General features: G+C 40.2%; 3 protein-coding genes across 3 annotated transcripts; all 3 read left to right on the top strand.

Annotated features, from left to right (window-relative positions):
* The first annotated feature begins 11,110 nt into the window (after positions 1-11,110).
* LOC121240798 lies at positions 11,111-11,815 on the top strand. Its single transcript, XM_041138328.1, has one exon. It carries the CDS (start codon positions 11,111-11,113, stop codon positions 11,813-11,815), a length of 705 nt encoding a protein of 234 aa, XP_040994262.1.
* A 2,311-nt stretch (positions 11,816-14,126) lies between these two features.
* LOC121240796 lies at positions 14,127-14,735 on the top strand. Its single transcript, XM_041138327.1, has one exon. It carries the CDS (start codon positions 14,127-14,129, stop codon positions 14,733-14,735), a length of 609 nt encoding a protein of 202 aa, XP_040994261.1.
* An 11,360-nt stretch (positions 14,736-26,095) lies between these two features.
* Positions 26,096-26,679, top strand: LOC121240261. Its single transcript, XM_041137654.1, has one exon. The coding sequence runs from the start codon at positions 26,165-26,167 to the stop codon at positions 26,513-26,515; it is 351 nt and encodes a 116-aa protein (XP_040993588.1). The 5' UTR covers positions 26,096-26,164; the 3' UTR covers positions 26,516-26,679.
* The last annotated feature ends 502 nt before the right edge of the window (positions 26,680-27,181 follow it).

Raw genomic sequence — 27,181 nt, 5'->3', positions numbered from 1 at the left:
ACATCCGAGAAACCAAAATAGCTACTAGATTTATGAGTTATATTTACAGCTATCTATCAAACCCACCATCAAGGCACTAAGAATTTCGCTTAATTGGAGATAAAAGCTACTTTCTTATATGCTGAGAAACAAAAGCAGAGGGTTACTCTGTTCTGGGTTGGCTTAAGGTGTTGAAGGGGAGGCGGTGGAGCATGGGGTGGCGTTGCGGCCGTGTGGAGGGCTGACTTGGGGTGGTGCTGCGCCGTGGAGGAAGGTGGCGCATGGCTTGTACGAGGCGCTTGAGCGAGATCCGTGCGGGGGAGAGCAGATCGACGGTGAGAGAGAGGGAGAGCTTGTGGAGGGGCTGCGGACCGTTGGGGGGTAGCTACACCGGTAGCTGGAGGTGGTGCGGCGACTGAGGACGCGGTGGCACTGGGAACTTGAGAGAGAAAGGACTTCGAGGGTGAGAGAAGCCGCGAGGGGGGCCTTGGCTGGGTTGGCCGGCGACGGTGGAGGTGAACGGTGACTGTGGGTCGACGGCGGCGTGCGGTGGCAGCTGCGTGGAGGCGTGAAGAGTATAGATCGAGGGAGAGAAGCAGAATGACACTGGGGGGAAGAGATAGAGGGGAGGGAAAAAAGTGAGTATAAGCAATGTTTTGAATACCATACCGGACGTCGTACCGGTCAAGGCATTAGAACGAAATATTTCGATACTAGTATTGTTTCGAAATAACATTTCGAGATAATATTTCGGGATAGTCGATATATGAATAAATTATATATATATAAATATATATAAAAATTATATTCTAAAATAATAGTCTATATATAAATAAATTATATATAAATACATATATATATAAATTATAAATAATCTAGTCTGAATTGGGGGTTAAAAAATAAACTTATAGTTTGAAAAAATGAAAAAAAAAATAAAAAAACACAGGCTGAAATATCGGTCGGTACCGGCCGAAATATAGGCCGGTACAGGCCAAAATTCAGGCCGGTACCGGCCAGTATTTTGACCGGTACGGAACAGATATAGTACCTGTACCAGCTGAACGGCCGAAACGAAAAATTTCAGCCGTACCGACCAGTACGGTACGAAATTTAAAACTATGAGTATAAGGCGTTTCGACTCCGAGCGATTAAAATTGAGATTTTATGACTAAATTTACATCGATGGAAAATGGTTTCTTTTTTGGTTTTTTATTATTGCGGCGATGTTTTCGTTGCAACAAGTAAAAAATGGCCGGAAAACTTCTCAATTGTTTTTCTTGCTCGATAAAGTCTAGGGGTTAAAACTTCTCAATTGTTTTTTTCTATAGATCATCAAATTTAAATAATTTCCTTGAATTTATTTCATTTTAGATTCCATATTAAGAAGCCTATTATTGTTTAATAAAAGACTTTGGGATACAATGTAATAAGTGTATTATGTCTTATAAAACTAAATTAAATTTAATTTTGGAAGGACCATATCATAGAAAATAGATAAAATATAAAAATTATACAAAATTTTGGGACTATAAGAAAAAAATTCGAAAGACATTTATACATGTATATATATAGAAATTTTAGAAACACTTGGAGAGCATATGAGAATTATAAATTTTTTGGTGGGCATTTTCTATATATATAGAATTATAAAAAAAAATATTAGGAGGAATTTTGATTTTTTTTTTGGAGAGGGGGGGGTGTGAACCATCAACGATGTTTCGTCACTGGTTACCACCATCATCCATGAACCAAAGATCACCACCTCCCACAACAGATACTGGTCCACAAACTGTTGGGATCGAGTGGAGATCCAAAGACAAACTAGATGCAGAGAAAGTAATAGCGGAAGCAAATCAGAGTAAAAAAAAAGAAAACAGAAACGAAAATCAGCAATCACACAAAAATACGAAGATTTAAGTGGTTTGACTTCAAACGATAGCCTACGTCCATTGACGGAGTTGATCTTCAAAAAAATCACTAGCAAAGATGGAGTACAAGAGAGGTATTACAAATCACTCCTCAATTCCAAAGCCCCAACACATCCAATGAGCTCTCAAATATCACAAAATGAGTTCTCTCTCTTTTCTGGCCTCACTCATCTCTTCTCCTTACAAAAATATGTTTATATATATAAAACAGTGCAGGAAATCAATTAGGTTTTCTAAACATTTTTTCGAGCAGACTGTCGAGCAAATATCGAGCGGACTGAAGTTTGCTTGAGCCAAGGTCGAGCCACAGTCGAGCCAGGGTCGAGCCAAGTTTCTGGAATGGCATTTTCAATAGGAAATCAAGTTACCATGTAAAAAAATATCCACCTTAACTTGAATTTCGTCAAGCCTGAACAAAATAAGTGAATTTCGCACCAAGAAGATTGAAAAACAGACTCCTCCATAAATCCTAAACAGAATACATCTATACCGGAAGAAGTCAATTTCCACCAAAAGGTCTTCAATTCCATAGACAACTTGATCAAACTAGAGGCTTGGTCCTAATGAAGAATCTCAATCTTTTCACAAAAAGACAAACCCACTATGCTATAGACGCTTACTTGAACAACGGCTTCCGAATACACATGAATGTTAACAACAAATATTCTCTGCCAAAGTAAGAATACCACAAAGTCTAAATGAGCATATCTCGAAGGTGGCCAAATTTCCTCCTTTTTCTACACAACGAAATTGTAGACTTGCTCTCACTATTAGTCAGTGCCAAAATCAAAATCATGCTCCATTCTAATAGCATGATCTAGAGTACATGTACTCTATTGTGAAACTCACTCAGCAACTTCACCTTCTTGCTATAACCCTACTCTCCATCGATGTGGAAGACAACAAATGTTGTGAAAGAAGAACTCTTCACCCAATAACAAGTTGTGTTGACCGCTTTACCCAAATTTGTAGACAAGTCTGGCAAACCCAAAAGCATACTATGGGCTCCCCTCAAGAATCTGATTCATCCATTTTGTTACCTCATTTATGTGGAGTGGATCCAGCTATACGATCTTAAAAATGCTCTACCTTCTTGTTTGTAGATCAGTAGCCTTCTCAAGTGCTTGAACGCATCAAACACATCACTCACTACTTCAGAAAAATAAGTCCAGCCTTTTTTCAAACTGGCCACCAAATAACATGAGTAAGTATAAGGCACCACCTTGCACAAGATGTACCCCAAAGATCAGAACAAATAAACTACAGTAAACTTGATTCTGTACTTCTTCACAAAGATACACTGCTAACACATAGAAAATGAAGCTTCCCTATCTTCTATTTACACAAAAGTAAAAGCTGCCTACTCACAAATGACCACACTCATTCACATATATGGCCCAATAACATGTGCTATAAAAGGGTAATACCTTAATCTGGAGCATCTGAAGATGTAGCTGCACCAATCACTATCTCAGCAAGAAGAAAATAAATACATCTGTTTTCTTCCCTGTCATTACCACCGAAGAGCGCTTGTAGACTCGAATGACTCCACCTTCAGCTGAATATTGATAACCAAATGAGTCAAGAATGCCCAAAGATATAAGATTTTTCTTTAAAGATGGAATATGTCGAACATTAGACAAAGTTCTAATGGTTACATCATACATCTTAATCTTGAATGAACCAAGCCCAACAATATCACAAGTAATATCATTCTCAACCAAAACGGAATCACTGTTGACTGATTCATAGGTAGTGAACTAATCTCTCTTGGGACACATATGGAACGTACAAGCTAAATCCATGACCCACTTGTCACCAAAACGACTGCTAGAGACCTTGACTACTAGGACAACATCATAGTTGTTAGTATTCATAAGAACACTAACAACATTAGAGAAAACTTGTACCTTCTACCTTATTCTCAATCTCGAACACTCATTCCTGTAATGACCAAATTTGTGGCAATAGTGAGATTTAATGTTTTTCTTGTTAAATCTAGAGCTACCAATGGAATTACTCCTACCTTGATTCGAATCTCTTCCACCAGATTTACCACCGGAGGACTATTTTACAAACAAGTCATCGGCTTGATTATCTATGCCTTGTACACCCAATTTTTTTCTCAACTCCTTAGAATTCAGAGTAGATTTTACATCTGCCAAGGAGATAGTATCTCTACCATACAACATTGAGTTCACAAAGTTATCAAACGACATAGGCAATGAACACAACAGAATTAAAACTTGATCTTCCTCGTCAAGTTTAATATCAATATTCCTTAGATCTATAATAATTTTGTTAAACTCATCTATATGATCAGACATAGGATTACCTTTCTTTATTCGAAGGTGACTTCCTTAAATACAGACTCACCAATACCTCCAAAGACCCAAGGCGGTCTCTTAGTCGGCCACTTCGCACAAAAATGCATCAGAAAGAGATAACAAAATCTCATTATGCGCTTTCTCTTCCTCTTCCATTGTTGATGTAGAAGGTTCATCCAACACCTTCTCCTCCACGACTTTCACCAACTTTTATTGTAGTAACAAGGGCCTCATCTAGATGCGCCACAAGCTGAAATCGTTTTGACCATCAAACTTCTCTCCATCAAATTTCACCAAAGCCATCTCTTAAGAACAAAGATCTTCCACAGAGTCTAGCACTCTGATACCAGTTTGTTGGGATCGAGTAGAGATCTAGATATGAACTAGAAGTAGAGAAAGTACTAGTAGAAACAAACTAGAGTACAAAAAAAAAAATGAAATTCAGCAATCACTCGAAGACACCAAGATTTAAGTGGTTCGGATTCAAATGATAGCCTGCGTCTACTGACGGAGTCGATCTTCAAAGGAATTCACTAACAAAGATGGTGTACAAGAGAGGTATCACAAATCCTTCCTCAATTCCAAAGCCCCAATACATCTAATGAGCTCTCAAATATCACAAAAAGAGTTCATTCTCTTTTATGGTCTCACTCATCTCTTCTCCTTATAAAATTATGTTTACAAAAATATGTTTATACACCCAATGAGCTCTCAAAAATCACAAAAGGAGTTCTTTCTCTTTTAGATTTTCTAAACATTCGCTCGAGCGAACAATCTTTTCTAAAGTTTGCTTGAGTCAAGGTCAAGCCAAGGTTGAGCCACAACCAAGCCAAGTTTCTGAAATGGTGTTTTCAATAGGAAATCAAGCCACCATTCCAACACAAACCATTTCTCAATGCCATCCCGAGTGAGTGTTGATCCACCTCATGGAGTGCCTCGCTACCAAAGGTAGGCCTTGTTGTTGTCTACCACCATTGGCTTGCTTGCATGCCCACAAGATCACAGTAGGAAATCAGACTAGTCACAATGTGACAACCACTAGTTGCCATGCAACATGTGCTCCCCACACTATCTGGCATGAGCTCTTGCACCACACTACTTTACTTGGCGAGTATTGGTCATAGACTAGTGCTCCCATGCATTCACAGATTACCTCTCATAGCAGGCCTCTTTCATGGTGAGCTCCTACAGTGAGTTCACTATTTTTTCAATAATTTGGTTCTACTCACTGCCTTGTGTCTATGGTAAAGTCACCTCCCATGGAGAATACCTAGTCACATGATGATAGCAGTCAAGTATGGTGACCGCACTATTGCATATACAAATCATTGTCCATTTGTTTAATGAAAGCACAGAATTTCAAGCGTTCTGTATGCACAAATTTTAAGTGTTTGTGCATTTAAGACTTGTCTCTATCATTACTCTTTCACAAATAACATGCAAATGCAAAGCATTAAAGGAGTACTACATGTTGTTCATCCCGATGAAGCAGTGAGAATATAAAGATGGGAGTCCATGTTATTCATTGACCTTAACTCTTGGCAATCAATTCATGCCAGCTAAAAAAAATCTTGAATATTAAGCTAATGCGATTATGTTTGCAATTCACACTAATAATTGTGTTTACAATAATTTTAGATTAAAAAATCTTTCCATTCCTCAAATTCTTGGGGCATGTCCTATTTTTAAACGTATCTCAAAGACCCCTTGTGGCCATTAGCAACAACAAGCCTAGGACTCGACTCCTTGAGCATTGTCTTGGAGCCACCCAATGGCTTAAACACTCTCACACTGGGTACATCCTCTTTGAGCGTATCTCATGGACGTTTTGTGGTTGCCTTCAGCAACACACCCAAAATGTGACTTTTTGAGCTTTATCGTGGAGCACCTTGTAGCTTCAATGATCCCGCCTTGGGGCCTTCATCTTTAGGCGCACCTCAAGGATTCCTTGTTGTTGTCTTCAGCAACATGCCCGTGTTTTGACTTTTCAAGCATTATCTTGTAGAACTTGTCGCTTCAAAGGTCTTGACTTTCAAGCACATCTAGAGACCCCCTGGCTATCTATAACAGCATGCCATGATGCCTAGGAGTATCCAGTTTTTCCCACATTCTAAGAAAAAGCCCAAGGGCTCCACATTCACCTATCACAAATTTCTTTCTATAACAAGTGTATAGGCTTCAAAACCATCTATCATGAGTTTCCTTAGAGAATGAGTTGATGAGCTTTGCAATTGCCTAGTGTGGTTCTCTTATGACTGCCTAAGGGCTCCATAACTGCCAAGTATGAGTCTTTATCATCAACATGCCGTCAATAACAAGTCTCCTCGAGCTTTCAGCCTCGAGATCACTATGGGTTGCTCCAACTCCCACCTAGGGCATGGCTCCTCGAGATTTCTAATGAAGTGCCCTTTGTGGCCGTCTTTATTAGAAGGCTTAGGGCATGAGCCCTCGACCTTTATCTTCAAGGCTCTTATGTGGGGCATGCTATCTCTGGCTTTTATCTCAAAGCCTCAACTACCGTTTGAATACTTAGAATATCTCGATATTATAAAGTTGAAAAATCGTTTGAATATAATTTTTTAATATAATTTTTGTTTTGAAATTTGAAAAAGTATGATTTTTTTTTTAGGTTTTGTTTGGGAGTTTGGAAAAGTTGTAAATAATAGGTAATGATTTGATAAAAAAAGTTGGAGATTTGAAATTGAAAAATGTTTTGTATTTGAATTATGTTTGGTTAGGAAATATCTAAGAATACTTTAGAGTAGTTGTGTTACCAAATGAACCCTCAGTGGTCACCTCAACTTACCAAGGACAATCCTCCTCGAGCCAATCATTAAGGTCATAATCATTCAACGCAATTCTTATTTGGGAAGTCAATGACATCATCACTATCATCGGAGTTGAACCTAAGAGAAAACGTTAGATGAGAAATGCTCAAGCAACATAGTCACCAATAGAACTTGCCGACTTTGACTCTGTTAAGTACTCTTCTTGGCTCTCTAGACTAGTCGCGGACATCACACTCCCTTAACCCTGCAACAATGAGCTGATTCTCTTGAGGTCACATTGTCGAAGACCCCTATTGGTTTTCAACATATTTTTATTTTGGAGGGCTGAGTCTCTTTGAGGCCGCATCATCAAAGACCCCTATAAGCATCCCACATTAGATGAGAGCTCTCCTCGAAGCCTCATCCTTGGACACCCGTATTGGCATCCTTCATCGTCAAGGGAAAGTCTCTTTAAGGCTACATCCTCAAAGACTCATATGGAATCCTACATCAGCAAAGGGTGAGTCTCCCTGAGTCCTTTTCCTCAGAGACACATATAGGCGTCTTGTATCATCAAGGATGAGTTTTCTAAGGCTGCATCCTTGGAGACCCATATGGGCCATGGGCATCGAACATCGGTATAGGCCAAGTCTATTCGAGATCTCATTTTCTGGGGCCCCTTTAAGCATCCCACATCATTAAGAGTGAGCCTCCTTTAAAAAGTTACATACATGAAGACCCACTACGGCTATCTAGCATTGTTGAGAGCAAGTCTGCTCAAGCTTGAATCCTTGGAGCCCTACAATCATCTACCAGATTGTGTGTCATGACCCAGATTCTTTTTCACTTTGATATCGAGGTGTTCGCCCGACGATGAGCACGTTCTCTCTTCGCGTCTCTTGTGAGGTGGTGAGCTTTTTGCTTCCCATAGCAATCGCTTGGGTTATGAGCATTTTGCTTGTATTGTGCTCACCTAATGTATAAGCATCTTGCTTTTATTGTGCTCGCCTGAGGACGATCACCATGGGTCTCATCGTGAGCATCTGGTGGCGAGCACCTTTCTTTCGGTATTGCTTGTCTAGTGGCGATCACTTTATTTTTGGTGAGCACTTTTATTTTGATATTACTCGCCTAGTGACGATCACTAGGTTCCCCGTTCGGGGTACTAATCCTATCCATCCTAAGGAAACTCCACTCGAACCCCATCTTCCCGACATAGGTCATCCTTAGGAAAGTCTAGGAACTCGTTTCCTGGTGAAGAAGTGAGGATCACCACAGCGAGTGCTGCTGGGGGCTATTATAACTTGACTACTCAAAGGTTAGAGGGAAACTAAGGGTTTCCCCATATGTCTTGCCATTTGCCATTAATTATTCTTGAACAAGTGTCTGTCTAGGAAAAGACTCCTAAACTCTCGTTGGCTATTTGGATATGATTATCTACAATGATAGTGATTGCCACACTTGAAAAATTCACAGTCGTGGTTCTTCTGAAAGTATCATCTACATATATATAATAAAAAAAATTGTGGAAGTGTACGAAAACTCCATAAGTGGAAGATCCAGTGCTAGTGGTATGAACAAGCAAGCAAATTATAGTTAAATAGATGATAAGGAGCATATAATATGTAATAAGTAATAATGAATAGATGAACATGTAATAAGTCATTATCATATGAAATACATACCAATGGATAAAATAGTTGTCAACTTAAAATTGGAACATCTTTGATTGAGTCTTTTATTTCAAAGTGGCCAACAATGTGTTCATAATTCTTCCGATGATCTGTTATAAGGAACATACTAAAAGGCAATGCTATCTGTGCACTCATGCAACTTTTATGAATGATGAAAAATGGACACAAACTTGCCAATTAACTTATTTTCGATTAATAGATTAAAACACAAATAAATTCCAGCATGATAATGTGCATCAAATACCAATAAGAATTCATCATGCCAAACCAAATAAATGGTTAAAAGTAGAACGGATAAAGAAAATGGTAACAATGACAAGAAAGTCATGGTTAAGTTGAAAATAAAGATTAGGGATTAGTTAAGGTTAGCAACATAATAAACTATTAAGTGGTTAGTCAAAGCTAACCAAAAAAATGAAATAATAACATAATCGTTAAGTTTCAGTCATTGATAGCAAAATAAATAAAGAACAACTAGGAGTTAGACATAGTCTCCTCTCTGTTTTCGCTGGAAAACAGAGGTGGTGAATCCGTGGAAAGGTGGGAAGTATGGAGGAGATGGAGGATCTAAAGGAGTTGTGTGGAAACCTGTGTTTAACAAAAGAGGAGAAAGTGGGGATCAATCGTGGGAGTGAATCTAAAGAAGTAGTGAAGGAGAAAGGCGACAGAAGTTTAATTGGAAAAGTGTGTATGGAGAGGGTGATCGGGAAGGAGGTGCTAACCTCAATATTGGGCAAAATCTAGAGAGTAAGCTACCCTACAATGTTTCAGGAGGTAGGAATCAACATGTTTATCATCACCTTTAGGACCCATGCTGACAAGATGAAGGTGATGGATGGCAGTCCATGGCTCTTTGATAGCCATATGTTCATCCTCCAGATGTTTGATGGTTTTTCCCAACCATAGCACTGGAAATTCGATTGAGAATTTTTTTGGATCCAATTCCATAATCTGCAGCATGATGAGGGACTGTGGTGTGCAAATTGGTAATTCAATGGGGAAAGTGTTGTATGTGGAGGTTATAGATGATGGAGTGGGTTGGGGTCAATTTTTTAGAGTAAGAATTGAGATCTCATTGCCAAAAGCCATCGCAAGGGGTAGATTTATAAAAACTAATGGGCGTAATGCGTGGGTTAATTCCAAATATGAGAAGTTGCCTCAGTTGTGTTTCCATTGTGGTTGGATTATACACCGAGATAAGGGCTGTGTAGTAGAAGCTATTGGAAGGGAGATGAATGAGGCTCCGAAATCCAAATTTGGGCCATGCCTGAGGGCTGACATAGCAACAAGGAGGAGACCCTATCAATTTGGAGCTAGGCAGGATAGAGAGGTAAGGGTGAGGAGTAGATCTGGGAAGGGGAGAAGTGAGGTTTGGAGGGATGAAAAAAGCAATAAAAAATAAACGGGAAGGGAGAAGTCAGATGAAGGTGAGGTAAAAAGAAAGGAAAATGAATATGAGGAGGAAGTAGAGAAGGGAAAATTAGGGGAGGATGAGGTGAAGGGGAGGGAAATTGGCTCTTTGGTGGAAGTAGAATGGGGGATTTCAGATGTCAGAGGCAAACAATGCAGTTTTAAAGGAGCCTAGAGAGACTGGAGTGGGGAAGATGTTATGTTCCATTGTAGATCAAGAGGCATTAGCAGTTGACAAATAGTTGCTTCTTCGTGAACTTAGGGAAAGCAATGAGAGGAATGATGATGAGGAAAACAATGAAGGGCAGAATGTAGTGCAAGCCAGTTTGACAACTGGAAAATGGAAGCGTAGAGCAAAAGGCAAACGTAAGGCATCAGTGTCGTCCTTTTATCATTAAAAAAAGGTGGAAGGGATAGTAGTAAGGAAGAGAAGGAACAAAAGAAATTAAAATAGATGGAAGGATGTGAGGCTATGTTGTCATTAACAGGAGTGGCGAAGGCTGTTTGGCAGCCTCGCCAAGAGCCATGAAAACCATTAGTTGGAACTGTCGGTGGCTTGGGAACCCTTGAATAGTTCAGACCCTTTGCTTGCTAGCAAAGGAAAAGAAACCCGATATTGTCTTCTTGATGGAGACAAAGTTAGACTCAAGAAAGGCTACAAGGGTTCAAAAGAAACTGGGAATGGAGGGCTGTATTGTGGTTGAACCTAGGGGTATGAGAGGGGGGGGGGGTTGTTGATGAGGTGGAAGAATGGAGATAAGGTTGAACTATTGAACTACTCTCAGAGGCATGTTAGTGTCTGGGTTAATGGTGAAGGAGGTAAAAGTAGATGGTTATTAATGGGATTTTATGGAAATTCAGGGGCTAGTAAAAGAGGGTCATCATGGGTGTTACTTAAGTCCTTGAAACCATTACCAGATGTGGGTTGGTGTGTCATAGGAGATTTTAATGAAATAGTGACCTAAGAAGAGAAAGTGGGGGGAAGGGAGAGAAGTAAAGGGCAGATGGAAATATTTAGAAGGGCTTTGGAGATGTCTGGGCTCTCTTATCTGGGATGGTGTGGGTATAAATTTACATGGAGCAATGGTCATGAGGATGAGTCTTTTGTAAAAGAAAGGTTGGATCGAGCTATAGCTAATCATGGTTGGGCTAGTAGATTTCAAGATATGAATGTGGAGGCTATAGCGACTTGGGTTTCAGACCACAAATCCCTTGTTCTTACTGCTAATAGAAATGTGCAGAGGTATTTCAAGAAAATGAACTTTAAGTATGAAATGAGTTGGGATATGAAAGAGGAGTGTGGAAAAATTATAGAAGTTGAAAGGGGAAAGACCTCTGGTGTGAATGAGCCACAAAAAAAGTTACAGAGGGACCTTGCTGGATGTAGAAATTCATTAAGTAGATGGTGTAGAAATTATGTTCTAAGAAGGGATGGTGAAATCAAAGAGTTGTCTGAAAAAATAAAAATAATTGAGGAGGAGGAGGGGCCAGAGAATATATGTGAACTAAAGAGGCTAAAAGGAGAGCTTAATGTCCTTCTAGAGCAGGAAGATCTAAGGTGGAAGCAGAGGGCAAAAAAGCATTGGTTAACATATGGTGATAGAAACACTAAGTTCTATCATGCATGTGCTAATCAGAGAAAGAAGAAAAACACTATCAAAGCAATCATGACTCTCAAGGGAGGATGGTGGAGGAAGAGGTGGAGATAGAGGGTGCTTTCTATGGCTATTTCAGTGAAATTTTTTCATCATCTATGACCAAAGATGAGGATATAGACAAGTGTGTTATGCTAGCTGAGCCAAAAGTTATAGAGGCTATGAATGAGAGGCTGGAAGGGGATTTTACTGCTTTTGAAGTTGAAGTAGCTCTTAAACAAATGTCAGCACTGAAATCATCTGGCCCCGATGGATTTGGGGCAAGTTTCTATCAAAATCATTGGCATATTGTAGGGGAGGACACATGTAGGGCAGTGCTAGATTTTTTAAATGGAGGAGAGATAAATGTGGGGGTGAACCATACCTTAATTGCACTTATACCCAAGGTTAAATCCCCTACCAATGCCAAGGAGTTCAGGTCCATAAGCCTCTGCAACGTACTGTATAAACTCATTTCAAAGGTAATTGCAAACAGAATTAAGTTAGTATTATCAGAAATTATATCACCCAATCAAAGTGCATTTATTCCGAGTAGGCTAATTTCTAATAATATCATGATAGCCTATGAGATGTTGCATACCATGAAGAAAAAACATAAGGGAAGGGTTGGGACTATGGCAATAAAGCTTGATATGTCAAAGGCCTATGATAGGGTGGAGTGGCCTTTTCTTGAAGCTATGATGAACAAAGTTGGGTTTGGGATGAAGATGCGCAGGCTGATCATGTAATGTGTTTCATCGGTGAGCTATTCAGTCTTAGTCAATGGGAAAGTGGGGAAGAGTTTCTTACCTTCAAGGGGCATTAGGCAAGGGGACCCATTTGTGTAAAGGGGCTAAGCCAACTGCTGTTGAAATCAGAGAGGGAGGGAGCAATAAAGGGGACAACCATAAGTAAGGGAGGCATACGAGTGAACCACCTTCTTTTTGCTGATGATTGTGTGTTATTTTGCAGAGCCTTAAAGAGGGAATGGAAACCTATTTATTCCATTCTAGAAGTTTATGAAAAAGCCTCTAGGCAGGCCCTTAACAAACAAAAGACATCCATTTTTTTCAGCTCCAACACGACAGAAGATGTAAAAAAAAATGATGTTTCAAGAGGCTTGGTTGTTTTATGTGATAGTTATGAAAGGTATCTAGGCTTGTCAGCTGTTGTAGGGAGGTCAAGGTATAATGCTTTTCGAAGCATAAAGGAAAGAGTGTGGATGAAGATGCAAAACTGGAAAACTATTTTTCTGTCTATGGCTAGAAAAGAAGTTCTTACAAAAGCTGTTCTCCAAGCCATCCCAACTTACACTATGAGTGTATTCCAGTTGCCAAAGAAACTGTGTAGAGATCTTGAAGCTTTTGGTGGAGTAACTGTAAAAAAGAAAGGGGCATTCATTGGAAGAGGTGGAGATGGTTGGGCATGGCAAAAGCTGAGGGAAGAATGGGGTTTAGAAACTTGGAATCTTTCAATAGAGCAATGCTAGCAAAACAAGAATGGAGGTTACTCAAGGAGCCTCTTTCTTTAGTTGCAGGAGTTTTCAAGGACAAATACTATAAAAATGTGCAAGTTCTTGAGGCACCCATTGGAAAATCACCTTCTCTGATATGGAAGAGCATCTGGTCTGCCATGGGTTTAGTGAAGGAGGGTCTGCTATGGAGGATTGGAAATGGGAAATCAGTAAACATATGGGGCCAGAAGTTGTTACCCACTCCAACAACCCACTGTGTTCAATCCTCTATAAAAGTCCTAAATGTTGATGCTAAAGTATGTGAACTAATAGAAGCATAGGAGGGGAGGTGGAAGGAGGATGTTGTAGCAGAAATTTTTAATGAAGAGGAGGCTAAGGTGATCTGTGCAATCCCTGTCAGTAGGCTTGGAGGTGCAGATAAGCCAATTTGGGGTCCATCCAAGAATGAGATATTTACTATTAGAAGTGCCTATTTTGTGGAACAGAAGAAATATGAGAAGAGTGGCACATCTCAGTTAAATGAGGAGGTTGATGTATGGAAGAGGATATGGCATCTTGATGTTCCAGGTTCTGCTAAGCATTTCATGTGGAAAACTGTTAATAAAATCCTCCCAACAATGGTGAATTTAAAGCATAGAAAAGTTACTAAGAATGCCAAGTGCCCAATCTGTCAAGCTGAAGATGAAACTATAGAATATGTTTTATGGAACTGCCCTGCAATAGTGGATATTTGGGGGGAAATTAAAAGCCCTGTTTATAAGTGGCCAATTGGTGGTGGGGACTTTATATAGCTGTTGATAGATGTGTAAAAAGATACAAATAGAAAAGTTAGAAGAGATAGTGATGATAATGAAGAGTATATGGCATAGAAGAAATAAGTTTGTGTTTGAAAACAAATTTGCAAGCCCAAGTATGATTGTACAGATAGCAATTAGGGGTCTTGAAGAGTTCCATGATGCAAACCAGACAAGGGGAAAAAGCTTGAAAAGATTACAGTGGGAGGTAGGGGAGAGTTGGAAGACACCGAAAGGGAAATGGTTTAAAGCAAATTTTGATGGGGCTATTAATATGGAACAACAAAAGATGGGCATGGGAATTGTGGTCAAGGATAGCAAAGGTGAGGTAATAGCATCTTTGTGTGGCACACAAGGGTCTGTAACTTCCCCCTTCATTGCAGAATTCAATACCCTTTGGAGAACAATGGATCTTTGTTCTGAGTTGGGTATTCAAGATGTGATAATTGAGGGAGATGCAAAGGTGCTCATAAATGCAATCAAAGCTGAAACTGAAGATGAATCATGGAGGGGACAGCTCGTGGAAGATATGAAGCACAGGTGGAAGAACAAGAAACAATGGGTTTTGAAGTTCAGATACCAGAAAGGGAATGAGGTGGTGCACCATCTTGCAAAATTGGCATTGCAACTAAATGAAGAAATGTGCTGGATAGAAGAAGTTCCTGAGCATGTAAACCTTTTAGTTCAAAAAGATAAAGTCTGTAGTGAAAACAATTTGATGAAGTGAATACAAGTCAGTTCTTCTTTCAAAAAAAAAAAAAAAAACTAGGAGTTAGACAAAATATTGGAATAACAGTTGGATTAACCAATATTAACAAAATAAACTAAAATAAGATTTAGGCAATTAATAAAATTGATAAAATTAAAATAAGAGATAAATAGCTTGTCACAGTTATAAAATAATAAATAATAAATAATAAATAATAAATAATCTACAAATTTATTATAAGACTAGCACAATTCTCATTTAATTTTAAAGTTGTAATATGTACTTTGAAGAATGTACACCTCGATGCCAATGCCCTTTGGATCAATTGGTCACACCTTAATTTTTCACTAAAAGAACCAATGATCAAATTCTCCATGCCCCATGTATCAAAAAAGAATGTACACCTTGATAGACATATTTTTCTCATTCTCTATATAAATACTATGCATCAATTACTATTCACTCTCACACCTCAAATCTATAACTTTTTTATAGGATGTAAGAGTATTTTTCATATAATATAAAGATGTATTTTATAAAATATAAGATGTGAGATGGTGAATACTTGAGAAAAATTTTTCTTCTCTATATTGCCTCCCTTACACGCCCACCCCCACTTTTTTTATTTTTTAACCTTTTTTTTTTATCTCTCCTTAGCGTAACTCTCTCCCAGTGACACATTTCTTCACTTTTCACTTTTCTCACACTTTTCACGTTGCCTCCAAATAACAAATATAAAATAATTAAACTTTTAAACTTTTATTTTTATTTTTAAACTTCCAAATAACAAATAAAAAATAATTCAATTTTTTTAAAATTTTTAAAATAAAAACAAAATTTTAATTTTATAATATTTTTTATTCAAACTTCTTTCTTTCATTTCTCAAAACTCAATAAATACTTAACTTAAACTATCTCACTATTATTTATAAAACATCTTACTAATATTCACAAAATTATTATCTCATCTCATTTCTCAAACATCACCTAAGTTTAGGTTGGTGGCATTTCGGTCACTCACCTCTTTGTCTCTTTTTTTAATATATATATATATATATATATATATATTAATAAAAGTAATATTAGATTTAATTATAGATTATGCAAGTTGGAACTCTTTTTATAAAATGGTAGCGTTGACCATTAAAAAGTTCAAATTTATATTTGATTTTTATATTTACTTATTTTTTTCAAAATAAATGCACAATAATAACGTACTTTATGATTTTAAATATTATTTCTCCACCAAAAAATGGTGAATTAGGCCGAAAGATTACTACAGCAGCCAGAACTACATTTCATATTCTCAATATCTCCTAGCTACACAAATTGATCATGAGAATTATGGCTTATTTGGATTACAATATCTCATTATACTTGTAAATAGTAATAAAATTATTTGAGTTAATATTTTTTATAGGAGTTTGAGACATGAGAGAAAAAAAAAATTGAATAAAAATATTATAAAGTTAAAATTTTTTAATATTATTTTTATTTTAAAATTTAAAAAGGTAGTATTCTTTTTTGTGTTTTGTTTAAGAGTTTAAAAAAATTGCAATGTTTAAGTAATGATTAGATACAAAAAATTAAATATTTAAACCTAAAAAGCATTTTATATTTACTATATACAGAAAAAAAAATCTAAAAATAATTATATTGCGATAATTGTCGAACACAAAGGTCCCGTTTGGTTGTTAGAAACTGAGATCAACTCAGTTCAGTTCAATTTTAGACTGAGTCTAACATCCAAACACTCAACTCTCAAATTATTAAACTCATCTCATCTCAAAATCTCTTCACGTGTGGGACCCACAATCTTTTTTAATTCAACACTTATTTATATGCAAAACTCACAATTTTTTTCAACTCCCTATAAATAGATATAAACTCATCTTAACATCCAAACATATTTAAGCTCATCTTAGGTGGATCCCACAAAACTCACTCCACCATCTCAACTCACTATTATTCATAAAAAAACTCAACTCAGCCCAACTCAACTCAACATCAAAACTCAGCCAAAACCTACTTTAGGCCTACTTCGTACAAAGCCCAAAGGAGCGATGGGACAATATATGTACAACAACCGAGGAAGGACACCCACGAGTTAGAACCTTGAGATCCATATTCTTAGAATTTTATATCACAATTTGGCCTCATTTGGATACAGAAACGATTTCATTTTATCTCATTTTATCATTATAAATTTCTTAAATTCACACACAAAATATAATAAAAAATTCAACTTTTTCAAATTTCAAAACAATAATAATATAAAAAATAATATTCTAATTTTAAGGGGATTTTCCCTTCACTAAACCCAACGGGCCTGTGAATGAAAGCTAATGGAATTGAGACCAAAAGCCTAGCCCAGGAACAAACAAAGTCTCCAACCTGGCCCATGGGTAGGGTCCTCTGGACGCAACCTGCAAGAGAGAGGGTGCTATAGGGGATGAGACTCGTCAATCTAAAGGTCCCTCGAGTAGTGTCCAGCTCTCAAGTGTCCGTTCACATGGTAGGTGTAAGGTGCAGGGGACCTTTGATTTTCTGACAAGAAAGATATCAACAGACCACCAAAGATATTGTCTGGGAGAATGAAATTGAAAAATCATGCCGCATTAATGGCACCACTATCCGAGTTACATGCCACATTAATGACATCGTCGCAAAGCCACGACGCATTAAAAGACTCTGACACAGGGAACAGTACAAAGGACGCGGACTCCATGGGGCAGATGATAGCAGGTCTCAAGTACGAGGATCATCTCTCTGATCCCTAGACTCTTTCACTTATTTACAAATTTCTAAAAATACTTACTAACTTTTGCATTGAAGACTCCTCGGCTCCAAGGTCATCCACTCTTAGTTGTATTCTCTCCATATTTTTCAAGCCCATTTCGGAATACCTGAGTTGTTGGAGTCTGACCCAAACATGTGTGAAACACGACATTAATAGTGGCGCCGTCTGTGGGATCCTTGTGATTCTTACGTGTCTTTCTCATACTTGCGATAACCCGTTCCGGACAACTCAGGAGAGACGTGGGAGACAACATGGAAACAAGATTGAAAAACATGGAGGAATGGGTGACGAACTTAACTGACGAAGTGCAAGTACTTCGTAAGGAAAACGAGGAACTCAGAAAACCTCGACAGGAGCAGGATGGTGGAGCAGACTTCAGCGATAGTGAGCATGCAAGGTCCCGAAACACACAAGCTAGACCAAATAAGGAGGAGTAGAAGAACATGCAGGACAAGCTCTGTTACCTTAAAGGAAAATATGAGAAAATAGCAAGGAAGGTGGGTACATCGTCAACAGTGGAGCAGTTGCTCACAAGCACTGGCCTACCCTACACGGAGGAGATGATGGCGGTGCTCTTACCACCAAAGTTTAGGGTCCCATCCATGGAAATACATGACGAAGGAAGGGATCCTCTTGAGCACCTGGAAACTTTCAGGGCTCACAAAAAGTTGCATGGCTTCCCAGGTGAAGTAGCGTGTAAAGCGTTTCCATTAACCTTGAAGGGGCCGGCAAGCATATGGTTCGAGTCTCTGGCACCCGGATCAGTGGACAGTTTTGGTGAGCTAGTAAGATTGTTTCTGACTCAGTTCATATCGAGTCAAAGGAGGAAGCGTCTGGCAGTGTACCTCCTCACCATCAAACAAGTAGAGGACGAAAGCCTAAAGTCCTACCTAGCCTGGTTCAATAAAGAGCACATGATCACCGACGACCAAGATGAGAAGATAACCTTAGCGGCACTTCTGGGAGGAGTATGGCCGCGATCCCAATTTATGGCCTAGCTGGCAAGGAGGACTCTTATGACATTGCAAGAGTTCATGGACCAGGCCGACAACTTCATCAACGTGGAAGATACTCTTCGGGCATTGACGGAGCCAAGAAGAAAGGAGTTGGAATGAGTAGATAAGAGGGCAAAGGCCCCGGCTAAAGCCATGCCCCTTGAGAAGCTGGAGAAGAGCTCCAAAGATAAGAGGCGAGAGGAAGTCCTGACAAGGGGATCGGGACCTCGATTGGACCGGCCCACATTCACCATACACGAGGCCGACACCTCCATTGCCCAAACAGAGGATGACCAGGGTATAGCGCGTCGTTACTGCACATACCACAATTCCACCTCACATAATACCGAGGACTGCTTTTCCCAACAAAGAATGAGGGAATACGTAGAGCATGAAAGGCAATGCCACCCCCTGACCCAATTATTGGAGCAAGAAAGAAGGGGATGGTTAAGATAAAGGAGCATGGATTGAGGCAATCGGCATAAGAGGGAAGACAACCCTTGGTGATAACCACCGGCACGGGAACCACATTAAGTTCATCCTCGTTCTCCACCACTGGAAGGGCCTCCACTCGAGAAAATATGAACCATAGCAAGAGGATTTGGGGGGATTTGGGGTTGGCGTGTTTCCTCCTCGAGCAGAAAAGCACATGCCAGGCAAGCCCGGTACCACGAGGTGTACTCGGCTGAATGCCATCCCGCCAAGCATCGAAGGGGTGACCCTACCCCGTCATCTCCTTCATGGAGACCGACGAGCAGGGGGTCCTATACCCCCACGACGACGCATTGGTGGTCACTATGCTTTTCACCAACTTCACCACTCGCAGAATCCTTATTGACAATGAAAGTTCTGCAGACATCTTGTTTTGGGGGGCCTTCACCAAAATGAGAATAGATGTTGTTCAACTGCAACCGGCCCCCATGCTATTGAAAGGCTTCAAAAGGAAGTATGGTTTAGCATGTGGGAACCACCACGTTGTTAGTCCTCGTTGGCAGCAACCCTGCACAGCCCTTGTCATGGTTGACTTCTTGGTAGTAAGGACCTCGTCGTCATACAACGCCATAATTGGAAGGCCCACCCTCAACAACTTGTGGGCCGTCATGTCGACCTACACCTCAAGATGAAGTTCCCAACTCCCCAAGGAGTGGGAGAAGTCCGAGCTGAACAAGTTTTGGCAACAGAATGCTACGTTCAAGAGTTGAAGCAGAAGGAAGGTGGGCTTACCTCGGACGGCACTGCCGAGAAAGAATAGGCCATGCACCACTTGAAGAGCCATGGCAAGCCTTTGTCTACTACTAGCCCTACCAGGCTCGAGGGGGGTAGGGAGTGCATGCCCCCAAAAGGAAGAATGAGCGACAACCTCCCCGACCGAAAGCTCTGTTTCCTTTTATCTTGTAATATATTTTTTCTCAAACATGTAATTTCTTGATGTTTAATGAAAATCGTGATTTTTCAGGACAATGCAAAATGTCAACTTCGAACTTTGCAACTAACAAAATCTGCAATGACAAAGCCATCAATGGATTAATGTTTACCTTTCCTGCGGTATCAACGGGTGGGAACGAGTCCAGTCACAAACTACTCGAACAACATACCTCCCACGAGGTCACAGGGAAGGGCTGGGTCGAAGGCCACCTTATCCCTCCCATGAGCAGGACATGCCCCCCTGGTAGCCCGAATAGCTTACACTGACCCCCATTGCAGCGAAGAGCGGACCAGCCACATCGCTATTAGAATAACTTACCTCCCCATGAGATACTGAAGGGAAAGGTAGGACAAAGGGTTGCCTTGTCCCTTCCGCGGTGGAGTGCGGGTCAGCCTTAGATCTACCCGAAGATAAAAGATTACCTTCCTTGCAAGCGTCAACAGGCGGGTGTGAGCCCAGTCACAAACTGCCTGAACAACATACCTCCCTGTGGGATACTATAGGGAAAAGTAGGCCTAAAAGTTGCATTGTCTCTCCCGCAATGGAGAGCGAGATCAGCCTCAAGGCTTCCCAAATGAATTACCCCATCCTCCGCCACAACAAAGAGTGGGATCAGCGCTAGCCTGACTCAACACTTACCTTCCATGCGATATCAACAAGTGGGTGCAGGTCTAGTCTTAAACTGCCTGAACAACGTATCTCCCGCGAGACTAAAGGAAAGAACTAGGCCGAAGGCTGTTCTACCACTCCTGCGATGGAGAGCGGGTCATGCCTCCCCGGTGACCCAAATAGCTTACCCCGACTCCAATCGCGGCAAAGAGCGAACCAGCTATATCGCTGTCCGAACTTACCTCCCCACGGGATACTACAGGGAAATGTAGGCCTAAAGGTTGCCTTTTCCTCCCGCAATGAAGTATGGGTTAGTCCTCTACTACCCGAAATAAAAAACTTTACGTTCCTTGTAAGCGTCAACAGGTAGGAGTGAGTTCAGTTGTAAACTATCTGAAAATTTACCTCCCTGCAGGGTAGCAGGGACGAGTTGAGCCAAAGGCCGCTCGGACTCTCCCGCAAAGGAGAGCGGGTTTAGCCTTTGGGCGGCCCAAATAATTACACTGACCTCCACTGTGAACGAAGAATGGGTTCAATGCCAGCCTAGCCCAAAATGTTACATTTCCCCATGATGTCAACGAGCAAGAGCGGGTTTAGTAACAAACTGTTCGAACAACTTACCTCCCTACAAGATACTATTGGGAAATGTAGGCCTAAAGGTTGTCTTATCCCTCTAGCAATGGAGAGCAGGATCAGCCTCATAGCTACCCGAATACTTACCCCAACTCCAATCACGGTGAAAGAACAGATCGGCCCCACCGCCGTCTAAAGAAGTTACCTCCTTGGGGAATTAAAAGAGACGGGTTGACTTGAGACATCCCGACCTCTCTCCAATGGAATGCGGGCTTAGTCTTTCGACTACTCAACATAATCAAAACCTCCACAGAGGAAAAGGCATCACACAGGAAGCTACACAGTGTCAAGTGGGCCTGGTCACAGAATGTCTGAATACTTACCTCCTTGGGGGTTTAAAGAGGCAGATCGGCCTAAGGAGTCCTGACCTCTCCTTGGTGGAGAGTGGGCCAAGTCTATGAGTCGCCCAAATACTAGAGCAAAAGGCACGGACATCAATGGCACGGACAACAACAGCATAGCGCGATACAAGCCAAAAGACTCAGGTTTGCGACATTGACTATTGTTTCGAAAAGAGTAATGATAATTCTTACTTGGCAATAGGATGGATACAAATTGATAAATGAAAGAAGATAAGTATAATTCCAAAGCTGCCTAGGTTGCCCACATTGTCGTGGATGAAGGAGGCAAGTCAAGCCAAAAGCCATCTTGTCTCCCTGCGGTGGTTTGTGGGATCAGCCCTGCCAAAATATTGCGTGGTAAAGGAATGATAAAGTGGAGAATAAAATAGCCAAGCGAGGTAGTCAGGTATGGTTCGGGCACTGGCAAGGTGGATCTTACTCATGGCTAGCTCCATAGGCCGGCCACACAAGAAGAAGGAAACACTCAAAAGACATAGTCGGATACAGTCAACAAAATAACTAGTGTGATGGTACATGACTAAAGCCAGCGAGTACAACAAAAAATTGGGAATGTGTCGTCAAGAAAGTTCACAGGGAGGCCCCGAGAGGACGACTATCCAATAAAAGCAAACAGGTGCAGCACAGATGGATAAACGGCCAGCTAGCGGGGTGGGCAGGAATCCTACGGACTCCTATGCCAAAATTCTCCCAGGCCGGTCACAAAAATCAAGAAAGGAGAATGCTCAAAAAGAAGGCGTAATGCACAAATTGATACGATGAAAGAACGAGGTATTTTCATTAATTAACTTTATATAAAAGTCGCTAGGCGACAAAATGCAGGTACATACATTCACCCAAAAGAAAAAAGAAAAGGAAGAACAAAACGATGGAGCCTCAGCACTCTAGGAAACTAAGGCATGGAATCGTCAAATCTTAATGCCCGGAGCACCACTCTCGGGAGCATCAGGAAAAAGATCACCCGGCCTTGCGGTGGCTTGGACGGAAACAACGAGACCCGGGAAAGCGTCGTGCATCTCTTTCCTCCCCAGGTTGCGACCAAATCTTAAGGCCACCATGTTGGTGGGAATATCGGCAAGATTAAGGCCCTATAGATACTTCATGAAAGACCTCAAACACAGCTCCGGACTCCCCAAGAGGTGCTTGAGCATTGACCTACATCCCTCGACAAGCCCGTGTCCTCACACTTCATCGTGAACTCCTAAAAACAACTTCAACTGGCTATCCAGGCGAAGGGCGACATCCTGCAATTGGGATAAGTCATCTCGAAGACTCTGTTTAAGCCACTCCAATTGATCTTTCTCCTCCCTTGCCTTCCTCTTGAGCTTCTTTCGGCAGCCCTCCAGCTTCTTAACCCTTCTGCACTCATCCGCTAGGTCTCGTCACATCCTTTCCAGCTCTCACTCCAGCAACTCCCCCTCTTCCCTTTCGTTGTGGGCATAGTGAAGGGAAGTGTTAGTCATCAAACAGAGGCTCATGTTTTCTTACTCAACGTTCTTTTGGCCGTCCACAATGAAAGGCGCCAATCAAGAAATACCTTGGCAACAAGAAGGACTGACATGCAACAATTAGCAAGGGAAGACTAAAAAGCAAGGAAAAAGATAGGAAGGAAAGGCTAAACCTTGTGGAAAAAACCGGATAAGCATTTGACAACCTGACTGATAGCCTCCACACGGCTCCCTCCCGTTTCCAGCCAGGACAAAGGAGGAACGACTTCCACTGAGCCCTCAGCCTCAGGCTCTCAAATGATTGCACGACCACTTCAAAAGGAGCAGTTTGACCTTCGCAAGAACCTTCCGAACCGGAGCCGATTACAACATTCAGAAGGGGATCACCCTTCGTTGGGCGTTTCGCCTGGAGGGGTGGCTCGTCGTGCAAACCCCTCAAACCCGATTATAACATCCAGAGGGGAATCAACTCGCTCTGGGTGCTCTTCCTTGATGGGTGAGACAGCGACCAGACTCCTTGAACCCACTGTAGACTACAACATCCAAAATGGATTTGCCTCGTCCCTGAAGGAGTGGCTACCAACTGCCGAGCGAGACAAAGAAGGTGGAGAAACCAAGAAGAAAAGTGTTGCTTCTCGTCGGCTCACCCAGGAATCACGGTCGCAAAGAGGTTCTGGATTAGGGCGCCCATCTCAACCTCATCTTCGTCAGAGTTGCCAAGGCAGCAGGGCGCCTGACATCTGGGGTAGCTGACTCTTGCAGTGAAGGATTCAAAGCTCCAGGAGAGGGCCTGCTGTCAACTCGGGCACCTTCTGGGTGAGGCGTCTTCCCCTTACCCAGAGGAGAAGGGTCTAAGGAGCGTTTCCGAGCAGGAACAGCATAAGGCCGGGCCACAGTCACCCTATCATCAGAAGGAAGGTAGCCAAAGAGAGGCAGAGAACCTTTTAAACTCTCCTAAAAACGAAGTACTTAAGAGAAAATGCCCTTAGGTTTCTTCTGCACCCATAGTAACGCGCCCAAGATGCAAATGTCCTTATTCACTTTTCATTTTACGGCGAAAGACTGCAAGAAGTCCCGCTATAATTAAATTCAGTCACTTCGGAAACGCTGTCCTTTAACGACTACATTGGGTCCGCAGCTAGAAATGATTATGTGGATGCTAACTAACAGCTATAATCATCTATGCATTTCCAAATTTTGAACGTTGGCTTCTTTTTGCGCCCAAAAGTCCTTCCATGTGCTGAATTCGTACGGATTTTGTGGAATTTTATATGAGTAAAAAAATAGTTATAAAGTGATGCAAAAGTGAAAAACAAAATAATGAAAAGTTAAAAACAAAAGAATAAAATAAAAAAAAAATGGTATGAGTTGATCTTTCACTTTTTTATGCTAAGCATGCACGAGTACCCATGCACGAAGAAATTAATTAGAACCCCATCATCAGTTTAATTTGTATGCTAATGGGATTATTATAAGAGATGGATGCCACTAATTTGTTTGGTAAAAGTAGTTTTTAAAATTATATATGATCATGAATTAGACACTTCCGATTGAATCCCATCTATAATAGGGTTGATGCATGAGCACGAAAGTGGGAGGATACCTTATTAATTACCTCCCTTGGATGGCCTACTCATTTGAAAAAAAAAAAAAAAAAGAAGCAATTCCAAGAGAAGTAGGATCAATAGAAAAATCTTGTCACATTTGGAGGACATCTTATTCAAGGAAGCAGTTCACAAACGAAAGAAAGATATCAATCACACACAAACAATTAAGCCTCATTTAGTTACACAGTTCAGATGAGATGAGATGATATGAGATTTTTTATTAAAAGTTGAATAAAATATTATTTAATATAAATTTTTAATATTATTTTTATTTTAAAATTTAAAAAAATTAAATTATTTATTATATTATGTATGAGTTTAAAAAAATTTTAATAATTATATAAAATAAAAGATAAAATAATTTAATTTTACCTAACTAAATCAGACACGGGAGGTGCACCGTTTTTAACATTGTGAAACAAGCCGGCCTTAATTAATGACCTCTTTAAGAGAGAGAGAGAGAGCGCGGTGGAAAAAGTGAAACAGGAAATATTAAGAAAAAAAGCAAGCATGAAGGGTGACATGATTTGAATATTAGGAGTGGAGAAGAAGATTAATGTGCAGCCTTTATGATTACACGCATGATATATATGCATCTTATACGTCCCCTTGCTGATCCTCAAAGCTAAGAAATACCCATCACTTTGAAAGAATGAAGCAAAGGCGAAAGAAAAACCTTTCACGAAACCCAATGCTATCAATGCCTTTACAATTCCTTTCTTTGGTCGTCCATAGGAAATCAGACACGCAACATCCAAGATCATAATGACTACTCATTCGCAATTCTTATTAAATTGATGTGACACGAGTGCAATCTCCTAAATTTCAAACACCAAGAATGCCAGCTTTTGTTTGCAGTTAAAACAGAAAGATTCTCCATTTTTTTTTAACGGTCGTTCAAGATAGCTATGGCTTCCGGCTGATATACCTAGATATAACTCAGACATAATCGTTTCAAAAAATATTAAAAATTATTATTAAAAATTAATTTTTTATATAAATCTTATATTTTATTTATTTTTTAAAAAATAATTATATAATAATTACATAATTTACAGTTATAAATATCTTTTCTCTTGTATAGATAAACTTCAAACACTACATTTCTCTCACTCATGCGTGAGTAGGATGAGATGATTTTATTTGGTCCACAATACCAAGAAAATATCATGTAAGTGTGTAAAATGTGTGTCTCATGATACCAGCTTATAAGTAAAAAGACCCGTAATCACTAATCAAGCATATTTGATGTGCAAATTAATACGCTACATATCGATGCATCTCGGGATTCTACCTAAATGAATAGTGCCGAGTAAGAAAGAAATGTTGATGATTAACCAAACAAATCATTAATTATTCCCTATCTTCACTCATGTTTTGGATGTAATGCACTTGATTAGGAATAGAACATGATAATTTTTAGAAGGCACTGAATCAAAATTCAATTCCAAGCAACAGCCACACTTCACAAGAGTACCTTATAAAAGCTAGTATATCTTAAAAGATAAACATTAAAACAAAAGCTGCCTATAGTACTACTACACTTCCTTCAAGTCCTCAAAAAGTAACAATGTCTCCCATGGTTTCTTTTTTGCTCATCTTTTCGTGCATGATCACTATTCTCTCCATTGCTAGAGCTCAAGATAGAGCTCATGGTGTTGCTTATGAAAGCCCAATGGCCTTTTCACCATCAGCATATCATTTCTTCCATCCTAACACTCAAGATTCCGACACCAAAGATCATTGTTCCCCATCCAACTGCTCGTCATTGCCTGTGGCCGCAGAACCGCGAGTAACTGAAGCTGCTCAAGAAAATGAGAGTAGTGCATCGAATTCCCAGCAAGGCAGGAGCCGAGTGGCAGCAGGTGTGACTGCTGGCATTGCATCTGGCTTTGCATTTGCTGTGCTTGGCTTCGCCTGATGGCTGATGTGCTCACCTAACGAAGCTTTCTGAAGCTTGCGCCTCTACCTTTTCTTGTCTCTTCCTTTTCCTGTTTCTCTTTTCTTTCTTTATATCTGATTCGGGTTATGGTATTTATAAGCAACAATGCAGCAGAGATAAGCTGCTTGGTATTTGGCAATAAATTGCTCTTGGTTCATAAAAATTGTCAGCCTTTGATATATATATAAGGAATAAAGATGATCAAATGATTTCTGAACCATAGAGAATGAGAATGGTAGATGCTAGAGCATATTTTTCTGATGACAAAATCGGCCCCCTGTGTCCTCATCTGTACCTGCAAGTGAAAAGAGAAAGCTTGACATCAGCATGGGGAGTTAAGAAAGTCATGAGAAAGTTCGCATTAGAAAATGATCAAATTCTTTTTATCTTACAATGTTGGGGTATTTATAGCGGGGACATCCTCCAAATGTTCTAGTTGAACGTCTATTTAATAGTAGGAGTGGGCGGCGCCACCCATCCGCCCCGGCCCAAAACTATATATGTATATATATAAAATAAATAAATTTGCAATTACAGAACGACCTCGTTTTGGAGTTTGATTGTGTACTATATAAAGAAAACCACAAAACTCTTAACTTATTCTTTCCTCTCCTCTCCCTCCACCGTTATGTTCTACCTCCAAGT

Source organism: Juglans microcarpa x Juglans regia, chromosome 7S (genome assembly GCF_004785595.1).
Source record: "Juglans microcarpa x Juglans regia isolate MS1-56 chromosome 7S, Jm3101_v1.0, whole genome shotgun sequence".
In the NCBI taxonomy this organism is placed as follows: domain Eukaryota; kingdom Viridiplantae; phylum Streptophyta; class Magnoliopsida; order Fagales; family Juglandaceae; genus Juglans; species Juglans microcarpa x Juglans regia.
This window is presented reverse-complemented; position numbering and strand designations above follow the sequence as displayed.

Excerpts from the sequence above, each read along its gene's own strand:
- LOC121240261 (XM_041137654.1), top strand. The coding sequence starts at position 26,165 with ATGTCTCCCATGGTTTCTTTTTTGCTCATCTTTTCGTGCATGATCACT.
- LOC121240796 (XM_041138327.1), top strand. The coding sequence starts at position 14,127 with ATGATTGTACAGATAGCAATTAGGGGTCTTGAAGAGTTCCATGATGCA.
- LOC121240798 (XM_041138328.1), top strand. The coding sequence starts at position 11,111 with ATGGAAATATTTAGAAGGGCTTTGGAGATGTCTGGGCTCTCTTATCTG.